Source organism: Zalophus californianus, chromosome 1 (assembly GCF_009762305.2).
Source record: "Zalophus californianus isolate mZalCal1 chromosome 1, mZalCal1.pri.v2, whole genome shotgun sequence".
Classification (NCBI taxonomy): domain Eukaryota; kingdom Metazoa; phylum Chordata; class Mammalia; order Carnivora; family Otariidae; genus Zalophus; species Zalophus californianus.
Window position 1 is genome coordinate 95,865,208 of NC_045595.1, and position 17,915 is coordinate 95,883,122.

Genomic DNA, 17,915 nt, shown 5'->3' on the forward strand with positions numbered 1-17,915 from the left:
TGTTGAGCACCCCAAACAACAGTTATTAATTACAGGCTGCTGTTTCGACACTGTTGCAATATATACATTTTGTTAATTGATTTGTATAGGCTCATATCTAGCAACATAAAGAATGTGCAGGACCATACCATTTACAAAGCCTTGTAATTGCCTTTTACCGCCCTCTCTCGCTTCTCAGATGGGAAACAAAGGCTTTGAGGAGAGGACAGACAACTCTTTTTGGCCATTGGACCTTTAATGTCTAGTCCAGTGCCCAGTGGCAGGGTAATGCAACCTGTCTAGGTCCTCAGTAAATGTGTTGAATCAATGAATAAATAACTTTTGTTTCTATATTTCTCTATTTATCTATTCCTTATGTACCCTGAATTGTGTGTGATATTGGCACTGCAAATATGCAAATACGGTCAAGGACTTATTCTGAGCCATTAGTTAATGTTAATTGAGTACTTTTATGAACTTTGCGTGGCTTTGGGGTAGTGGGGGGTCGACAAGAGGTGCGTGGCCCCTGCTCTCAGGGAAGTGACAATTACTCAATGGCATGAAATGTTACAAAGAATGACGTCAGGTGGACTGGTCTTAGATGTGGAGTGACAACAGAAAGGTGGTAACTTCTTGCCTAGGTACCGTACTGCAGGGTAGTTTATGTCCCCACTGCTGGCCCAGAACCCAAAATCTGCTTTTCGGATCTGGTCCATCAGCCTCTGAGAGCAGCGGCTGCAGCTGCACCTGCCTCTCCAAGATGGTGCGGAGTCTGGCCATTGCCCTCCAGGTCCACGGAGATTTACCCTGCCTGGCAAGTCCAGAGCAGCGCTCGCGTTCTCCAGCTCTCGCGTGTGCCTGGCGCCCTCCCCAGACCAGGCGGCACAGAGCGTCCAGACGCCCGGTCAAGGGCAGGACCCGCAGCACGCCCGCCCGCCCGCCCCTCCGCACAGATGTTAGATCCAAAGGGCGTGGCAGGGCAGGGTCCCCCGTGCCCGCAGCAGACGACGCGCAGGCCCCAGGTGACCACTTTCTGAGGGGCCCCGCCGTCTCCGGAGGCAGTTATTTGGGGAGCCGGAGCCGGGGCGCGGGTGGGAGGGCTCGCCGCAGCGGCCCGCCGCGGTCCTCCCGGACCCGAGTCCTGCCTGGAGCACGAGCGCCCAGGACCGTGAGGACGCTGGAGGAAAGTTGGGGGTCGGGGCCGCGGAGCCGGGAGCGCGGAAGCAGGGCCGGTATCCGCGTCTCATGAATATGCAGGAGCCACCTCCCTCCCCCCGTGACGTCACGGGCCGTCCCGGGGTGAGCGCCGGAGCCGCTCCCGGCCCGCGCCAGTGAGCGCGGCTGCTAGCGGCGAGCGAGCGGCGCGGCGGCGGGTAGCGGAGGCCGAGCGCGGCGGCGCCCGAAGCGCACCCAGCAGGCAAAGCGAGGCGGCCGCGGCCCGGCGGGCACCGGCAGGCGAGAGCCGGCGCGGGCAGCAGACGGAGCGGGCAGCTGGTTGGCGGCGGCGGCAGCGGCAGCGGCAGCGGCAGCGGCAGCGGCGAGGATGCTGACCGGCAGGCTGTGCTGGGTGCCGCTCCTGCTGGCGCTGGGCGTGGGGAGCGGCAGCGGCGGCGGCGGCGGCGGCGGGGGCAGCCGGCGGCGCCGCCTCCTCGCGGCTAAAGGTGGGTGCTGGGGAAGTTTCCTCCTCTCCGAAGAGGGAGGCAGGGCGGGCTTACGGGTGCAAGCGCGGGGACCCAGGCTCACGCTAGAAATGCACGCCCTCCCTTGCCGCAGCTCCCCGGCCTCCGTGCGCTCGGGATCGCCGAAGTGAGCGCCCTGCGCCCCGGACCTGAGAGGCTCCACCTGCAGACGCCGGCCCTACCCTGGGCGGGGTCCAGGGACGCAGGAGAAGGGGAGGTCTGCGGGAGTCTGGACAACTTTGGGGGCTGTCTCTGGCTGGGTGGGAGCGTAGTGAGGGCGTCGCGGGCCCCAGCCCGGGTTGAGCTGGGCTCGGACGCCGGGTAGAAGAGACAGTTGTCTGCTCCTGCCCTGAGGGAGGGAATCGGCGGCGGCGCCTTCAAAGGACGGAGCAGAGCGCTTCTCCGGCTGGGAGGTGGATGGAAACTTGTAGGTTCCAGGGAAGCTCCCCCGCCCCCGCCCCGGCTAGCCTCAGCATCCCCCAGGGCGGCTGTGGCTCCCCTGGGAACGCGCGCCCTCCCGGTGGGCTGCGGAGTCCGGAGAAGTGTGGGATGTGACGCCCCCCCAAGCCCCCCGCCGCCTCTCAGACTCCGCTGGGGCCCACCTGGCGCCCCTCCCCCGCCCACCTGGTGCGGTGGGAGTTGCTGACCTCCCCGCTGCTCCCTCCCAGAAGGCTGCAAGGTCCTGGTGAACGCCCGGCGCTGGAGGGAGACAGTAGGCTGGCGAGCAGCGTACTTTGACAGCTGTCTGGGTGCAAGGGGAGGGCGCTGGGGTAGGGGCGACCGGAGGGCGGATCTGAAAGAGAAGGTCACGTGCAGGACGGTGCGGGGAGGGGCGAGGGAGGAGCAGAGAGGGAGTTGGGTGGCGGTGGGCCCTGGGGAGGCAGTAGCAGATCTCGGCTGGAACGCCCAGCTTAGTGATAACTTGTTGATTCTTTGCGCTGTTGACGAGCAGGGTGTGCGCTTGGTTTGGGGGCTGTGGCCAAATCTGCCAGGTAACGAGGAGGGGGGAACGTGATCGCTGGAATCTTGTCTGACCATCATCAGGGGGACGGAGGGGTTTGCACCTGTAGATAAACAGGTTCCCTATTAGAGGCAACCTGATTTTGCAAGATGGCTTTGAACCATAGCCTACCAGTGGCTCAGGGAAGGAATGTATACCAGGTTTAATTACTCTTGGAGGGTGAGGAGAGTAGATAGTTTGCCTCCTTTGGACCTCAGGGATGCTTCTCCCACAACTTGTGAATGATAAATTTGAGCAAAGAATAGGAGAGTTTCTGCTTATTCTCTAACCTTACATTTTTGGTGACATGGTTTTGAAACTATTTCATAAGCAGACATCCTGTTTCTTTTCAACAATTCAGCCCCCCCCCCTTCTTGAGAAGCAGTTTCTTTTTTGAGAAGACAAGGAAAAACTCATGAAAATATCTTAAAGTGTGGTAAAGGAGTTGCTGATACAAGGGATCATTCTGAGAGACTGTTGTTTTGGTAAAAACAAGAATTAAAAAAACAGTGAATTTCCAAACCTTTTGCTGTCCTTCCCCTGTATAGACACTTTGTTAAACAGGCAAATGACATGTTTTTGAAGATTTTTAATCACTTTGTAGCAAAACAAATGGTATATTTATAAGCAGATGTCTGCAAACGGGAGCTCACAGCAAGTGAGGAAAAGAGAAAAGCTTGTTTGGGTAGAGGACCTGGTGTGCTTATGCTTATGCATTGCGAAGTTCTCAGGTCAGAATAAGAAACCTTTGCAGAGATAAGAGAGAAAGATGAAAAAGAAAAAAATCCAGGCTCCCAGTGATTCATATGTATGTGTACAATTATGTGCATTTTAATCAACACTTTTCATCTTCCTCGCTTAGAATATACTCATTTCGTGGTGAACACAAGCCATTTGTCTTTCCAATGTAAAAAAGTTGATTGGCCCTAGAGGGGTGAGAGTTGTCCCCCGAGTCCCCCTTCTTCCTTTTTTCGCCTTCCAACCACTGGGGGGCTGCAAAGAGCGCTGTTAGCTGCATTTTTTAAAAAAAGACAAATGTGTAATAGTTGATCAAAACAGAGACATTTATAATGACAGTTTAGTCGGTATTTACAGGACTGACTTTCCTTATTATGATACACTTGCATTTTACATTCCCAAATCTCACATCATCTCTGAAGAACATGAGCAATAGTAAGGGTATGCTTCTTCCTGTCACTGACTTTGCCGTTTCTAAGGTCCATATCATGATTACTCCTGTCATTGAAAAAGAGAAAAGTCAGGGCGACATGTGAAGAAGATTGAACAAAAAATAGCTTTTTTCCTGCATACAATTCTGTAGTCACGTGTAGAAGAAAATTGGGAGTGTGGCTTCAAGCTGCCTGGCAGAGTTGAACACGTCTTCTGGACAACTGTCTGGAAACATACCTTCACAGCTTTGGGCTCCTGTATGACGTTGTGTCTGTGGGGCATGGCTCGTCTTGCCTTTGTATTCCTTGCTTCTTGATGCAGGGAATTGAGCAGCTAATTCCATACAACTGTTTGGGGTTTTCACAGAATCAGTGAACTCTTAGTGCAAACATATTCCCAATTTCTGAAATAATCCAGTGGCCAGGCAGTTATTATAACCACTTCCCTTTACTTTTCTCTATCTTGGCTGTTTAAAAAAGACGAACACTTCTTGGATTCCTTGAAAAGACCAGATTCCCTTCATCTTGAATCACCTCTGGTTACTGGGCCAGGATGTGCTCGTGGATCCTGTGGACCATGTCTTCAGGCTAGAAGGTCACCTTCCTCAGCCTAATCCCTTCTGTTACTCATCACGTGGTCAGGCTTAGACAGGGCCTCCCCTAGGAACTTTTCCCCATGGGTCTTCCAGGCTGGGCACCCCCAGAACACTGTGGCTCCCCCTCTGGCGTGCCTGTGCTCCTTGTCTGGCCCGAGCACTGCTCTGTGAGCCTTGAATCTCACCTTGACTTTCCCTGCCTCCCTTAGGGCCAAGCGGCTGCCTGGTATTCAGGTGTAAGCTGAGCAGTCAGTGGTGATGGGCTTGATGATTCTACCTGTTTGCAGTCACGGTGCTCTTGTTTCTTGATGTAGATGTTTGAGATGTTTTCTTCTCTCCTATATAAAATAAAAATTGGACTTAGAGAAACCCAGGTTGTAATTCTGGTCCTACTGCTTCCTGGCTAGATAATCTTGGGTAAATTAGCTAAGCTTTTTCAGCCTCCGGTTCCTTATCTATAAAATAGGGATACAAAAATCTACCTTGCAAATCATTTAGCCCTGTTCATGGCATGCAAATGGCCCTAAATACATAGTGACGGTAATTATTGGTTTCATAAACACTGGGCTCTAGGGTTTGAGATTTGGTGAAATCCCCTTTTCTGATCTCTTGGCAATTCAGTAGCTTTGTTCATATCTTCTCGCAGCCCCAAGCTCTGTTCTGTCTCTGTGTCTTTCTTTGTATGAGCATGTGCGGAGAAACACCATGTATAAATGGAAGTGCACATTCACACACATTTGGCTTGGACTGTGAAAACATTTACTACTTTCACTAGTCTATGGACGCCTTTGAGGCCAGGGCACCCTTCTCATTCATTCAAAAGCCCTGGCACTTAATGCGGGGCTAGCCCAGAGTAAGGACTCAGCAATGTGTGCTGTATAAGTAAATAAACGTGTCTCCGTGGGCCAGCTCTGGGAGGTGCGGGGCTTCTGGTCTCTGGAGGAAGAGCATCTGTGGTTGATTTGGGCTGTTAGGAGAGGTCCTTGCCAGTTAGCACTTTCGTCTCAGCCCTGCTGTTCCAGGAAGCGGAGAAGCATTTTTGTTTTGCTTAAGACAACCTCTCTGATGATGCCTGTTTACATGGAAGGGGGTAACCCAAGGTATGATAATGAAATGGCAGCCTGAAACAGATGATTTTTATTATTTGTTGTCTGGCCCACCACTCACTGGACCCTGTGGAAATGTTTCCATTGGCGTGGTAAGTTTGAGATGGACCAGGAGAGGACTGAATTGGGAGAAGGCTGCTGAGCTCATGACATGTACTGAGTAGGACAGATGATTGCCATCTTAACCAGGTGGGGCTGCTGTAATGAAAATACCGGGGCCTGAATGGCTTATAAGCAATTGCAATTTATTTTGAACCATCTGGAGGCTGGAAGTCTGAGATCAAGGTGCTAGGGGTCGGGTTCTGGTAAGAGCCTCTTCCAAGTTGCAGACTCCTAACTTCTCATTGTACCCACACAGGGTAGAGAACAGAGAGAAGAAGCAGGCTTTCTCCTGACTTTTATTTATAAGACTACTAATCCCACTGATGAAAGCTCCACCCCCATGACCCCCTCTGTCCCCAGTCACCTCCCAAAGACCCCGCCTCCTCATGCCATTACTTTGGGGTTAGGGTTTCAACGTATGAATCTTGGGGGGACACAAACATTCATCTATAACAGTCATGCTGTGGACTTTGGGGAAGCATCAGGCAGAAGGCAGGGGCGGGCACAGTTCAGAGAAGGATGCCTTTGGTGGGAGGCCAACTCAAACATGTACTGGGCCCTGTTCTTTAGCCTTATCAGCCAGTAGCTACTTCTCAGTCTTCTGTTATTCTCTGTGAAGGGAACAAAAAGATAAAGCAAGTTCCAGATATCAAAGTGCTCACACTGTCTAGGGCAAACATCACACATGACATGAACTATTGGAGAACTTCATAGCTGACGGGAAAAGGGTAGATTGTGCGTTACAGACCTCAGAAAAATCTTGGAGGAGAGGAAGAAATTGGCAAGGATTGGAGACGTCAGGAAAGATTTACAGAGAAAATGAAAGGGGTCTTGATGGGTGAGTAGACACTGGGTAAGCAGATAGGAGAGGGGCAGGACAGTGAATGCAGGATGGTAAGAATGCACATGATTGGCACACGGGCAGGAGTGAAGAGGGAGCTCAGCCATGGCCAAATACATTTCTTTTTTTCCCCCCCTTTTTTAAGGGGGGAGGGTCAGAGGGAGAGGGGGAGAGAGAGAGAGAGAGAATCCCAAGCAGGATCCACGCCCGGCACAGAGCCTGATACAGGGCTTGATCTCAGTGACCTCGAGATCATGACCTGAGCCGAAATCAAAGAGTCAGATGCTTAACTGACTGAGCCACCCAAGTGCCCCATTTTTTTTTGTTTTTGTTTTTTTGGAGAGAGGGAGAATACATTTCTGTATACAGATTACAGAGCTAATAAAATAGCAAATGTTTATTGAATGCACACTATGTGCCAGGCACTTTTTTCAGCATTTCCCATGTGTCAGTTGATTTGGTCTTAACCCCAACTCCATGGTGAAGGTAGAATTGCTGTCCCATCTTTACAGAGGAGAAAACTGAGGCCCAGAGAAGTGAAGTAACTTGCCCAAGGTCTCACAGCTTAGAGATTATAGAACTGAGATTTGAACCCAGAGATTTGAACCTACCCAGAGTGTGGTAGACATGGATTTCACATCACCTGGGCTTCCCTACCAGAGGGATGTGATGTCTGCTCTGGGACGGGTCTGAGTAAGGTCAGAGAGGCTCTTACTCTGTCTGAGCCTCGCTGTCTGAGAACATTTGGGTTTCACTACGAAATTGCTGAAAGAGTCAGTTTCTCTGCAAGCCTCATTCTCTGGTTCACTTCGCCAGGAGGAGTAAACATGGCTCCTGTCTTCTGGTCCAGGCCGCTTGAAGCCTTCCTCACTTCCTGTCATGCCTGGCCTCACGCAGAGAAGACAGCTGTCTGCATTTCGTGGTCTGAGATGTGCTTGCAGGGGTCTCCTGCACCAGAAAGGGCTCCCTAGCTGGTCTTTCATTTGGGTCAAGGATGGCTCCCTTCTGAATCCTTTGTTAAGCAGGCAGGGTGAATAAAGGCTACCATGAACACTTTCAAGTATATTAGATATACTCGAAGGCTGGATGCTGGGAACAGTGAGGAGGGGATGCTGAAAAGTGAGTGTGGCAAGGGTGGGAGGAGATTGTATGGACAGAGTAGCAGGTACCTGACTACTCATAAGGCTGCCTTTTCTTATGTCATGGCATGATTATATATGTCAATTGCTCTTTTCACAAATACCCGTTTTATAGGTTGGTAAAGGAACCCCATAGGGCCTGCAGCAACAGAGCCAGAAATCAGACCAAGGGGTCTTACTGCTTGTAGGTGGTTGTAATCCAGCACCAGAGAGCCAGGTGATGTCTTGGACGATGTCACCCAAAGCCCACTTCTGCCTCTTCTTAGTGGTTTTCTAATCCTTGGAACAAGCACTTATCCTTATAGATCCTCAGGACCTTGCCTGTCCCCAGCTCAGTGCCCTCTGCTTACATCAGTTCTCCTAGGGTCCTCTCTGGCCCTGACCAATTTTTCTAGCTCATCTTGAGGCTTGCTTAATGTCTGCTCCTCTAGGATGCTCTGGGGTACCACCAGCCCCATGTATGCCCAACCGCTTCTCTCCCTCCAGAAACCTGCTATTATTCTGTCTGTGGCCTTCTTTTGGGTGAAGCGTCCTCCTGTGCACTCCCCTAAGTCGGAGCCCCGGGACTCCTCCAGCATGCGTCTCTCTCCCCCATCACACCCTGTCCTTTATCATATGCAGTTGATTCTACCCATAAATATCTCGAACCTTCCCCTGTCTCTCCATGCCCCTTGCTGCCTTATTCAGCAGGGCCTACAACGAAAGTGCTACATTTTGGTTTTGACCTCCTCCTCACTCCTCCCTCACACCGCTGTCAGGATGGGTAGCACCAACTCCAGTCCCACCAGGCCTCCAAAAATTCCATCCCGGTCATCATGAATCCATCCTTCACCATCCATGCTAGGGACTGGCAGGGCCCCAGGGTTTTGAGAATAGCTTCACACTCTTGGAACGACTTCAAGTTTCTGTCAAGCCACCCCTTGTGATGCCCACTGTCTGAACAGCATGGCCCCTCTATGCCCCCGGCTCTCTACTTACACAGGCAGCAGAGTCTTTGCTACCACTGGGACTCCAGGACTGGAAATCCAATTCCTATATCACATTTTGTAGTGAGTGCCCTGGAGTGGGAAGGGGTGCTGTGGGGGAAAAGAGAGAGAGTAGGAAACCAGTTCTTATCCTAGAGGAAACCAGCCCTTCTCCCACCTTCTGCCTCGCCCATCCCTACGATAATGCCTTCTAGCAGCTCAGATAGTCCTAGAACACCGGCTAGGACAGGGAATGGCCGCCGGGGACTTCTGCCTGCACCCTTACAACCTGAGCCTCCTCTGAAGCGGGGATGCATGGGGGCCTCCTGAGAACAGGGAGCCTCACCCCTGATGATAGTTTCTCTCAAGATCATTCCAAACTCTGCAGCCATTCATAAAAGTTGATGGTTTGCCCCTCACTTCTCGTCAGGCCGCCTCTCTTCTCAAAGAACTTTCCAGCAACTTCCAGACAGCAAATATGATCATCTACCAAGAGCTGACTATGTTCGAGGCACTGCTCTGTGCCTCGAACTGTGCTTTATAGGTATTAATACTCATAACCTTCCAGCCACTCAACCAGGTGTGTGCTCTTATCATCCTCATTTTAAAGGTGAGAAAAACCAAGGCCGGGAAGGTTAAACTACTTACCCAGTTCACCCAACCAGTAAAACAGTAGAGCTGGGATTTAAATCCACCAAGTCTAGTTTCAGAGTCTGTCCTCTCCTCCACCATGTCAGTGATTCTCAACCCTGAGCGCACAGCAGAACCAGCTGAGACCATTGTCAAATAGAAGTGATGCCTGGAACCCACCCCCAGAGACTCTGCGGCAGTTGCTCTAGGCTAGGACCTGGGACTTCCTTTAAAGCTCTCACATCTTGTCTTTCTTTTCTTTTCTTATATTTTGTTTGTTTGTTTGTTTATTTATTTATTTAAGAGAGAAAATGAGAGCAGGGGGGGTAGGCAGGCAGAGGGAGAGAAGCAGACTCCTCACCGAGCAGGGACCCCATGCTGCGCTCAGATCCCAGGACCCCCGGATCATGACCTGAGTGGACGGCAGACTCTTAACCAACTGAGCCATCCAGGTGCCCCAGAGCTCTCGAAGTTCTCGGGTATTTCTGATGCTCAGCCAAAGCTGAGAAGCACTCCCATTGGCTACTAAGAGTTCCCCAAGGAACACTTTGTTTCTTTACATGGTTGCAAGGCTGCTTCCGGCTGGGGGCCTTGTTCCTCTATATTTTACCATTTCTAATTTCCCCCCTCCAAGTGCCTGTTGCCTTCCTGCCTCCCCAGGCAGACTGTGAGCCCCTCCAGGGGGAAGAACCCCGGACTGGATGCCCTCACACAGTTTTAGAAGCAACAAGAGTGGCGTTTATAGCCTTTCTCAGTGAGAATTCCAGTGGCATCTGCTGGACTGGATGCCTCAGACATTTTGGTGTGGCTGTTGTTCTCCTGACTCATCTGTAGAGTGCCGTGTTTTCAACTTTTACAAAGTGAATGCTGTTAATTGGGAGGGAGGGAGGGAGGAAGGAAAGAAGGAAGGAAGGATAGGGGAAGGGAGGGAAGGAGCGAAGGAAGGAGCGAGGGAAGCAGGGAAGGAAGCAGGGAAGGACAGAAAGAGGGAGGGAGGGAAGGAAGGAGTGAAGGAGGGAAGAAGGGAGGAAAGAGAGAAGGGAGGAAGGAGGGAAGGAGGGAGGGGTGTAGGAAGGAAGGAAAGAAGGAAAGAAGGAAGAGTGGGTCTTAAAATCCCATGAACTGCAACTCAGTACTTCCTTTCATTCCCCAGAGTTTCTGTGCATTTCAAGTGATGGCTTGTCTTTTAGCTCTTGGCTCTTAAGTCCCGATTTTAACTCCCTCCCAGACAGGGTCTGGAGGGAAGAAGCTGGGGCAGCTTATAGCAAAGAGATGTGTGCCAAGAAATGCTGGCAGAGCAAAATGAGCTGAAATTCTAGGATTGTGTGGGCTTCAACTGCCCTTGCGTGTGGGCCTAGAGGACCAGAGTAAGTGATTTTCTAACTCCAGAGGCAGGGAGAAGAATCTCCCACACTCCAAACCTGTTCTACCCTCTGTTTCCTGTCTAACCATTAGTGATTTGTTCCTTTGGGTTAACATTGCCCATGGTAGGTTTGGAACCATGAGCTGCAGCTACAGAAGAGAGACCCCACATGGAAGGGTGAACCCCTTCCGTCTCCCTGTTACTCCTGTTTCTTCTCCCATTTTGTGACTTCTATCACTTTGCATGTCCACAGTGTCTTGTAGTATGTGGTTAAACAAGTCTGCAGTCTTCAAGCCAGTCTGACAACAGTCAGTACGGACTTGTGACCTGGACCCGCTGATCAGTGTGGAGCCGGGGGGCAAACTGTTCACCTCTCTGGGGTTGGCTTTACGCCACCTCCCTCCTCTACCCACGGATGTTCTGCGGATCCACCTGGAAGGGGCTCTGAATGCCTTTTGAAGGGATAAAGGGCCTACGAAAAGAAGGTGATCAGATTTAAGAAATTTGTTTGAGACTTTGGGACTCAACTCTCCCAAACAAAATCCTGCATCTTTGTCTTTTTCTTAGGCCTTACCTATTTATCTATTTAGTTAAGTATATTTTCAGGAGAAGTCCCTTCCCGGCTCTTTGATGTACAGCCCGCCCATGTCACACAGCTGGTGGTCACCATGGTTACCCACGAATGCAGCAGCTGCAGGTCCATAAATTTTCAGGGAAGAACCAGTCAAAACTGTTAATATTATGTCAAGTTGATGTGTCATTTTCCAATTTGCATGGATAACTGCATTGCAGCAAATTAATTAAAACAGATAAATGTTAATCTAATGCATGTCTCCTTGTAATTAATGAAATATAGGCATTACAGGGGTGTTTGATTTATTGTTTTAATTTATAAAATGCTGAATTCTCCTATAAAGTTATAGTAATAGGAGAAGCTGACCCATATATAGCATTAGGAAAAATAATCACATTTCTATAAATTAATCACTCTCTAAAAGGATATAGTTCATTAACACCATGAACTGAAAGTGTTAGATGTAAATTAGATTAACCTTTTTAGTGACACTTCCATTTATATTGCGTATTCTCTTCAAACTCAAAGCACTTTACATATATTAATTCAATTAACCCTCCCCAGACCCTTGTTAAGTAAGTGCATATATCAAAGTTGGAAGGGAGGAAAAATGAAACCCTTCAAAGATATTGAAGTCCTGGCCTTCGGATGCATTATTTATGATTTCCTCTGCAGCAGTACAGTTTATCCTGGACTTAGGTAGCTTGAGAACATGGGTAGGTATTCAGGCTCACTCTCTCGGCTGCCAGGAAACACTTAGCATGTCCCTCTATCCCTGAGGCCAGAGATGCTTCTGCCTGATGCTCAGGCCAAATGCTCTAAGGAAACTTCTGCCTTATTGCATAAAATGTTCCCCAGTGGCCCTGGGTTTGGCGGCGAACAGGGCATCGCCAAGTAATTGTGGGTGACGAGACCTTAGTACCCACTCAGGCATCCAGAGGGTCACCTTCCCTTGGGCTGGCTGATGCCCCGCCTTTAACCCCCTACTCTTGATCATCTAGACACTGAGGATGGGCCAGTGAATAAGATTTGGGGATGTGAATGGGAGAAGAAACACATTTGGTTATTTACAAAGTTAGATAGAAATGTATTGGTTAAGAGGGGAGATGGAGCCGGGCTGGAGGTGGGTGACCTGCTAGGTGTGAGACAGGTTAGGTGGCTGCTCATCAGCACCTCTGGGGCTGATGATGCTGGGGGCCATTGCCAGAGTGTATCTTCTTCTGGGATAAGTAATGTGAATTAACTTTCCTATCAGTGAAATAGCTTAGTCATAAGCTCCGTCTTTAATCTATAGCATTGAACGGTGCACATTTGGGAGAACATCTTCTGTCATTGCACTGATGAGAATTTTGTTTGGCTGCTGCAGGTCTAACACTCTCCCCACCACACTCTTCTGTGTCACTCTATGGATCCTGTGTGTTCCCGTCAGCATTCTCTTAAACCCTAAATCGTAGAAGTCCTGTGTATGTAAATCATGCTTTCTTTTCCAAACAGGTCATTAAAGGCACTTTGATATGGTATCAGATACCTGGGTCTGTAGAGTCAAGGATGAAGTTTTAAGTAGGAAAACCTTTGTCATCAGTTAAAACGGGACCGCCCCACAGGATGAGGCCCACGGAGTTCTCCCACCACGGCTAGGGAAGCAGGCAAGCAGGAAGAGGGGTAGACTTCTGGATGTGCTGAGATTTCTAGGCTGGGCATGTAGTCCACAAAAAATGAGCAAATGGGAGTCTCTCCAAAGTCAGAACATTTACTTCTGGATCTAAGGATATACTGGTTTGTACCGAGCATTAAAGCTTTGGCACTGTGCACAGGGAAACCCCACCCACCTTCCCCATCCAGACCCAAACCCCCAGAACTTCTGAGGCTGGCATTGGGAAGAAAAGTTCCTTGGTGGGGGGTGGGGCAGGTGGCTAACAGCTCTGATTCTGACGCTGGCATCTCCCTTCTACGGGCAGAGGTGTTTTTCTGTGATTAATGCTGCCACTCCCTACATGGGCTGGGGTAGGGACCCAGAGTGGAGAGAGATACCCTCTTCCTGGAACTCTGGCTCAAGTGGGAACATTTCCTTTTATTCCCACATCAAGGCTAGAGCTTGGACCCAACAGGGTTTTACTAAAGTCTGAGGATCCATAACAGGGAAATACAGTGAAAGGATTATGAATTTAGACCACTGGTTTTCATCCGTGTCAGAATCTGTGACCCCTTTTTATAAAAAAAATATTTTGTAATGCCCCCATTATTATCCTGAAATGGAACTTAGCTGATATTATTACCTGCTTGTATACATAATTTAACAAATCAGTGTAATGTCTTAACTAAAATATAAAGGAAATCAAAGGAAAATGTATAATAATACGTGATGCCCCGGGCCCAACTCTGCTGGAGGAAGTAGTGAATTAGATGCTTGCTGTGAATCCCACAGCTAGAAATGCACATGGATCCAGGTGTGTTGTACTGGCAATTCAAATGTCATGGGCAGTATTGAGGTGATGTAATGTTTAGAAGTGGTGAGATATTTCTGGTGAAGTCCTGAACAAGACAAAGTATACTCTGGCCTCAATTTATAGGACGGCTGTATTCCTGGAAAGCTCGGGGTTTATTAAAGCTACACAAAGAATATTTAGCTGACCCACTCCAGTGCCACTGGCATAAGGAAGAGACTGTGGAGCTCTACATGATGTGTTGGGGGACTTTCAACCCAAGAGATGCCTGGACACTTGCAACACAAGTCACTCACTTACATATTCCCAGGTCTGGGCCCCGAGGTGGCTCAGTTGGTTAAGCGTCTGCCTTCGGCTCAGGTCATGATCCCGGGGTCCTGAGATTGAGCCCCACATCGGGCTCCCTGCTCAGCTGTGGGTCTGCTTCTCCCTCTCCCTCTGCCCCTCCTCCCTGCTCATTCTCTCTCTCTCTCTCAAATAAATCAATAAAATGTTAAAGCAAAACAAAACAAAACAAATTTCCAGTTCTAGGAGATACCAAAGATGGATCCCATATGTGCTTGCAGGCTGAAATTGCCTTATGGGGTAGATAATTTCTGGAACTATAGTCTTTCTGGGTGCCTTTTGGGGAAAAAAGGAAAATGCCACCTGGACAACTGAAAGAAGTTGTCACATTTCACAAGAAGATCTTCTCAAGAATAAGAATTTCCAGTGAAGCATGTTGGAAGACCTCATAAAGCCCATAAACCATGTGCTGGAACATTATTTAGACCAGAGGAAAGAGAGGACTGCTCCTTTGCCTAGTTAAGTATAGAGATATCCCCTGGTCTTTCCCCTCTCCTGCTTCTCTACTCCATAAACACCAAGAGCAAGTTGGAGGGGAGGGGGCAGACTACACCTGGCCCCTCCATCAGAGACTTGGAGATGCCTTGCCTTTGTAGGGGGGCAGAGAGAATAGATCTTTGGATCAGATAGGAGATTGATGTTAAAAATGACCTGGACTGAGCCTTAGTAATCGAAAGGGAATGAAAAGCTATGGAATTGGGCTGGAGTATCTTTGCGCCAATTTCCACCCAGTGGGAAAGAGGACGTTGACATAGCATGGTAGGGGCCAAAAATCACATCATTTTATGTTTATAAGCCAATGGATTAAACTCCAAAAAACAGGATAGAGTACTTATTATGGTCAGTACTAATATTTCAGAGTTAAAACACTGGTCTCTTAGATGGAAAATTCTTCCTTAGTGTTCTCATTGATAATGTAGAGGATGAGGGATTTTACTGTGTTTTGTTTTTAATCCCTAGGTGTCTTGTTCTTCTCCCTCCCTTCATGTAAGCTTGAGGTGTCACAAAGAGAGAGGCTGCATTGCCAAAGAGAGCGTCAGTAACTTTGAGATGAAAACGCATTTTAATATTTTGATTTAATAGGAAATGGTATATCCCCTTAATAAGTAGTTCGGTGACATTTGGTAGTTGTGTAATATTTGACTTGGAGTGGAGTTTATAAAAATTTCAGCCCAACAGTAACTTCAGGGCACTAAGGGATGTATGTATTTCTGAAATGAGAAGACCTGGTTGACGTTCTGATTCTAAAATCAACATCATCTCTTATGCGTCACCATATTTTCAATTATAATGGACTATAAGCTGTGAATTTAAAAGCAGCTTCCCTGCGAGCTCCCGCACAGACCCAGCTTGTGTGGAATAAAGAGAAGAGCCTGGGTGGGAGGGAGAATTCTCACGCCCACTCTTCCAACTTAACTTACTAAAATGCTTCCTTCTCTGAGACGGCTTTGGTAGCCCCCCCTTCTGCCGCCCATCCTGCCCCCCCCCCGACACACACACACACTGGTTCCTTGGGGATCTTTTTTGAAAGTGGAATCTTCTCTAACTTCATGGGGAATTTACATACGGATTTCCCTGAAATGATTGAACTTGGGAAAGGTAAAATCATGGCAGTAAAAGCCTGAGGTTGTGTGAAATATACCTCTGACAGCCAGACAAAAGTATTTCTCACAGAAAGCTTGGGGAGTAAAACAGGCGTCTAGGGCATGGTGTTCTGTTATCTCTCTGGCATTTCAAGATAGATCCAGATCTTCCCTACTTGTTCGTTTCCCATTTCAGCATCCTCTCACTCTCCAAGGGAAAAAAAAAAATGCCCTACGCGGATTATATCCAGTTCCAGGTATGGTGGTCTTTGGCAGCAGTTACGGTCAGGGGTTACACTTAGGCAGTCCTAGGGTGCAGTGGTTTTGTGGAGTACTGGTTTTGTTTTGTTTTGTTTTTTTTGCCAGGAGGCTCAGAAGCAGACCTCCCTACGCCAGAAGGTGGTCACAAAACCAGGTCTGCGATGGCGCTCCAGTCTACCCATAGCCAGCCTGGGATGAGGAAGGGCCAGCTCTCTTCCCCATCCATCCCATTCAGCAGGGCTAGAGGAATAGAAGAGCTACTGAGTTAGGTGGAACCTGCTACCAGTGGCTTAGAATCAGGGGCTTCCTCCCCAGAGGGCCTGTGTACTACAGGCTGGAGCTTATAGTAGGTCTTGACCCCCTCTTCAGCATGCATTGTCATCGGACTCAATGCCATGCAGGTTGGATGGAGACTGGACAGTAGCCATGGGGCGGGGAGGGGATTTAGGTGGCCATGGATGGTGACTGTAACTGACACCAGCAGTGCCCTGCCCACATTCCCTCTGCTCCTGCCATTTTCATGCATTCAGTCCCTACTTCCGGCACCAGTGGCCCTTTGCCTGTGGCTCTCTCTGGCCATGAGAACTGTCTCTGCCTGTATGTGTGCCAGGTCAGAAGACCAGGGAATTAACAACCCCAGGAATGGTCCTCCACCAATGACTGACAGGAGTTGGTGGGTCAGTACCCCAGCACCCTTGTCTCTCTGGTGAGAGAACATCTGCAGCCTGGCACACAGTCCCCCCGAGGTCCCCCGAGGCCTGGGCTCCATGCACCCCCAGTGGCGACTTGCTTCCACCCTTTGTTCCTGAGTCTTTCCTGACATCACGTCCCAGATACACCACCTGCCCCGCAATCCTTGCCTCAAGCAGGGCCTGCTTCTGAGGGACCTCAAACTGATACAGGGAGTGAACAAGAGAAGGAATTTTATAGGGAGTGCGTGCTGTGCTCTCTCCGGGCTCTTTCTCCATACCCTCTCCCGGGGTAAGTCTTATACTTCAGGATCTGGGCCCTGGGGTTCCTTGGCACATCCGGTCAGGCTTGCTTGGCAGCTCTGAGGTCTCAGAGGGATATTTGGAGGACTCTGCTTCGCCCCAGCTGGCGTCTCCCTTCACTGCACATGGAGTGTTCGTGTGCGGCACTTAGGCATTCCTTCACGCGCACTGGGGTAGAAGGCCTCCCTGCAGCAGATGCCCTGGCAGGACCCTGCAGCCAGGGCTGGCAGCTGGTATGCTGCTCCCAGGACTCTCAAGGCTCCTGGAGGGCAGGGTGGCCCCAGCTTCTTCCCCAAGATCAGGGCTCAGGTACCTCCTGAGGTAACATGAGTTGAATCAGACTGAGTGCCCGCAGCCCACAATCATTCACGCGTCTGGGGGAACATCTGGCCTCTGATCGCAGCCAGATTTCTCGAGTGTCTATTTTCAGCATTCTCCCAGAACACCTATAAGTGAATTTGCAAAGCAGTTTTACCTCTGTCTGAGGCGCTTCCTTTGCCAATGTAGAATAGCCCGTGGAACGAAAGATCTCTCCCCTGCGCCCACCCCTGCTTGCCCACTGGTCTGAATTACCATGGTCATTCTGTTACTTCAGTTAAGGTGCTACAGAATCTGACTGCTATGGATTCTGCCCTTTCTCTGAGAGACTTACTGCACTGGACCACTGTCAGCGGAACAGTCTGATGTGAATTAGTTTCTCAGCTGAGCCTCAGTCACATGGCCCAGCTCACGTGGACGGGATTTAGTATCTTTTATGTTTTTGACGGCCAGATGACTTTATTTCAGAGGTGAGTGTTATCAGCATATAAAATATATGTAAATAGGCCATTTCGGGTGCTGAATTCAACCTCTAATTTATTTAAAAAGTTCTCTTAATTCTGGGTGGCTGACTGATGTGCGGTGTATAAACAGTATATGGATCCTGACTTGGTGTATTGGTCCTGATTATACCACTTAGAAGCTATGTGATCTTGGAAAGGTTGCTTCACTTCTCTGGAGTGTCAGATTTCTCCTAAGATGGGTATATTAAGTCCTATTTCAAGATGCTGTTATAAAGATAAAGTGAGTGCAAGGACATAAAACACCTGGCATACAAGAGTCTGGTGTTCTAGTTATCTAACGCTACCCAGCAAACTACCCCACAGCT

General features: G+C 49.4%; 1 protein-coding gene across 1 annotated transcript in view; it reads left to right on the forward strand.

Annotated features, from left to right (window-relative positions):
- The first annotated feature begins 1,365 nt into the window (after positions 1-1,365).
- Positions 1,366-17,915, forward strand: part of CLSTN2 (calsyntenin 2) — a 647,841-nt gene continuing 631,291 nt past the window's right edge. Inside the window, exon 1 of the mRNA XM_027584719.2 lies at positions 1,366-1,640. Within this exon, the coding sequence (XP_027440520.2) occupies positions 1,523-1,640 (118 nt within the window). The 5' untranslated portion in view covers positions 1,366-1,522. The remainder of the gene's footprint in view (positions 1,641-17,915) is intronic.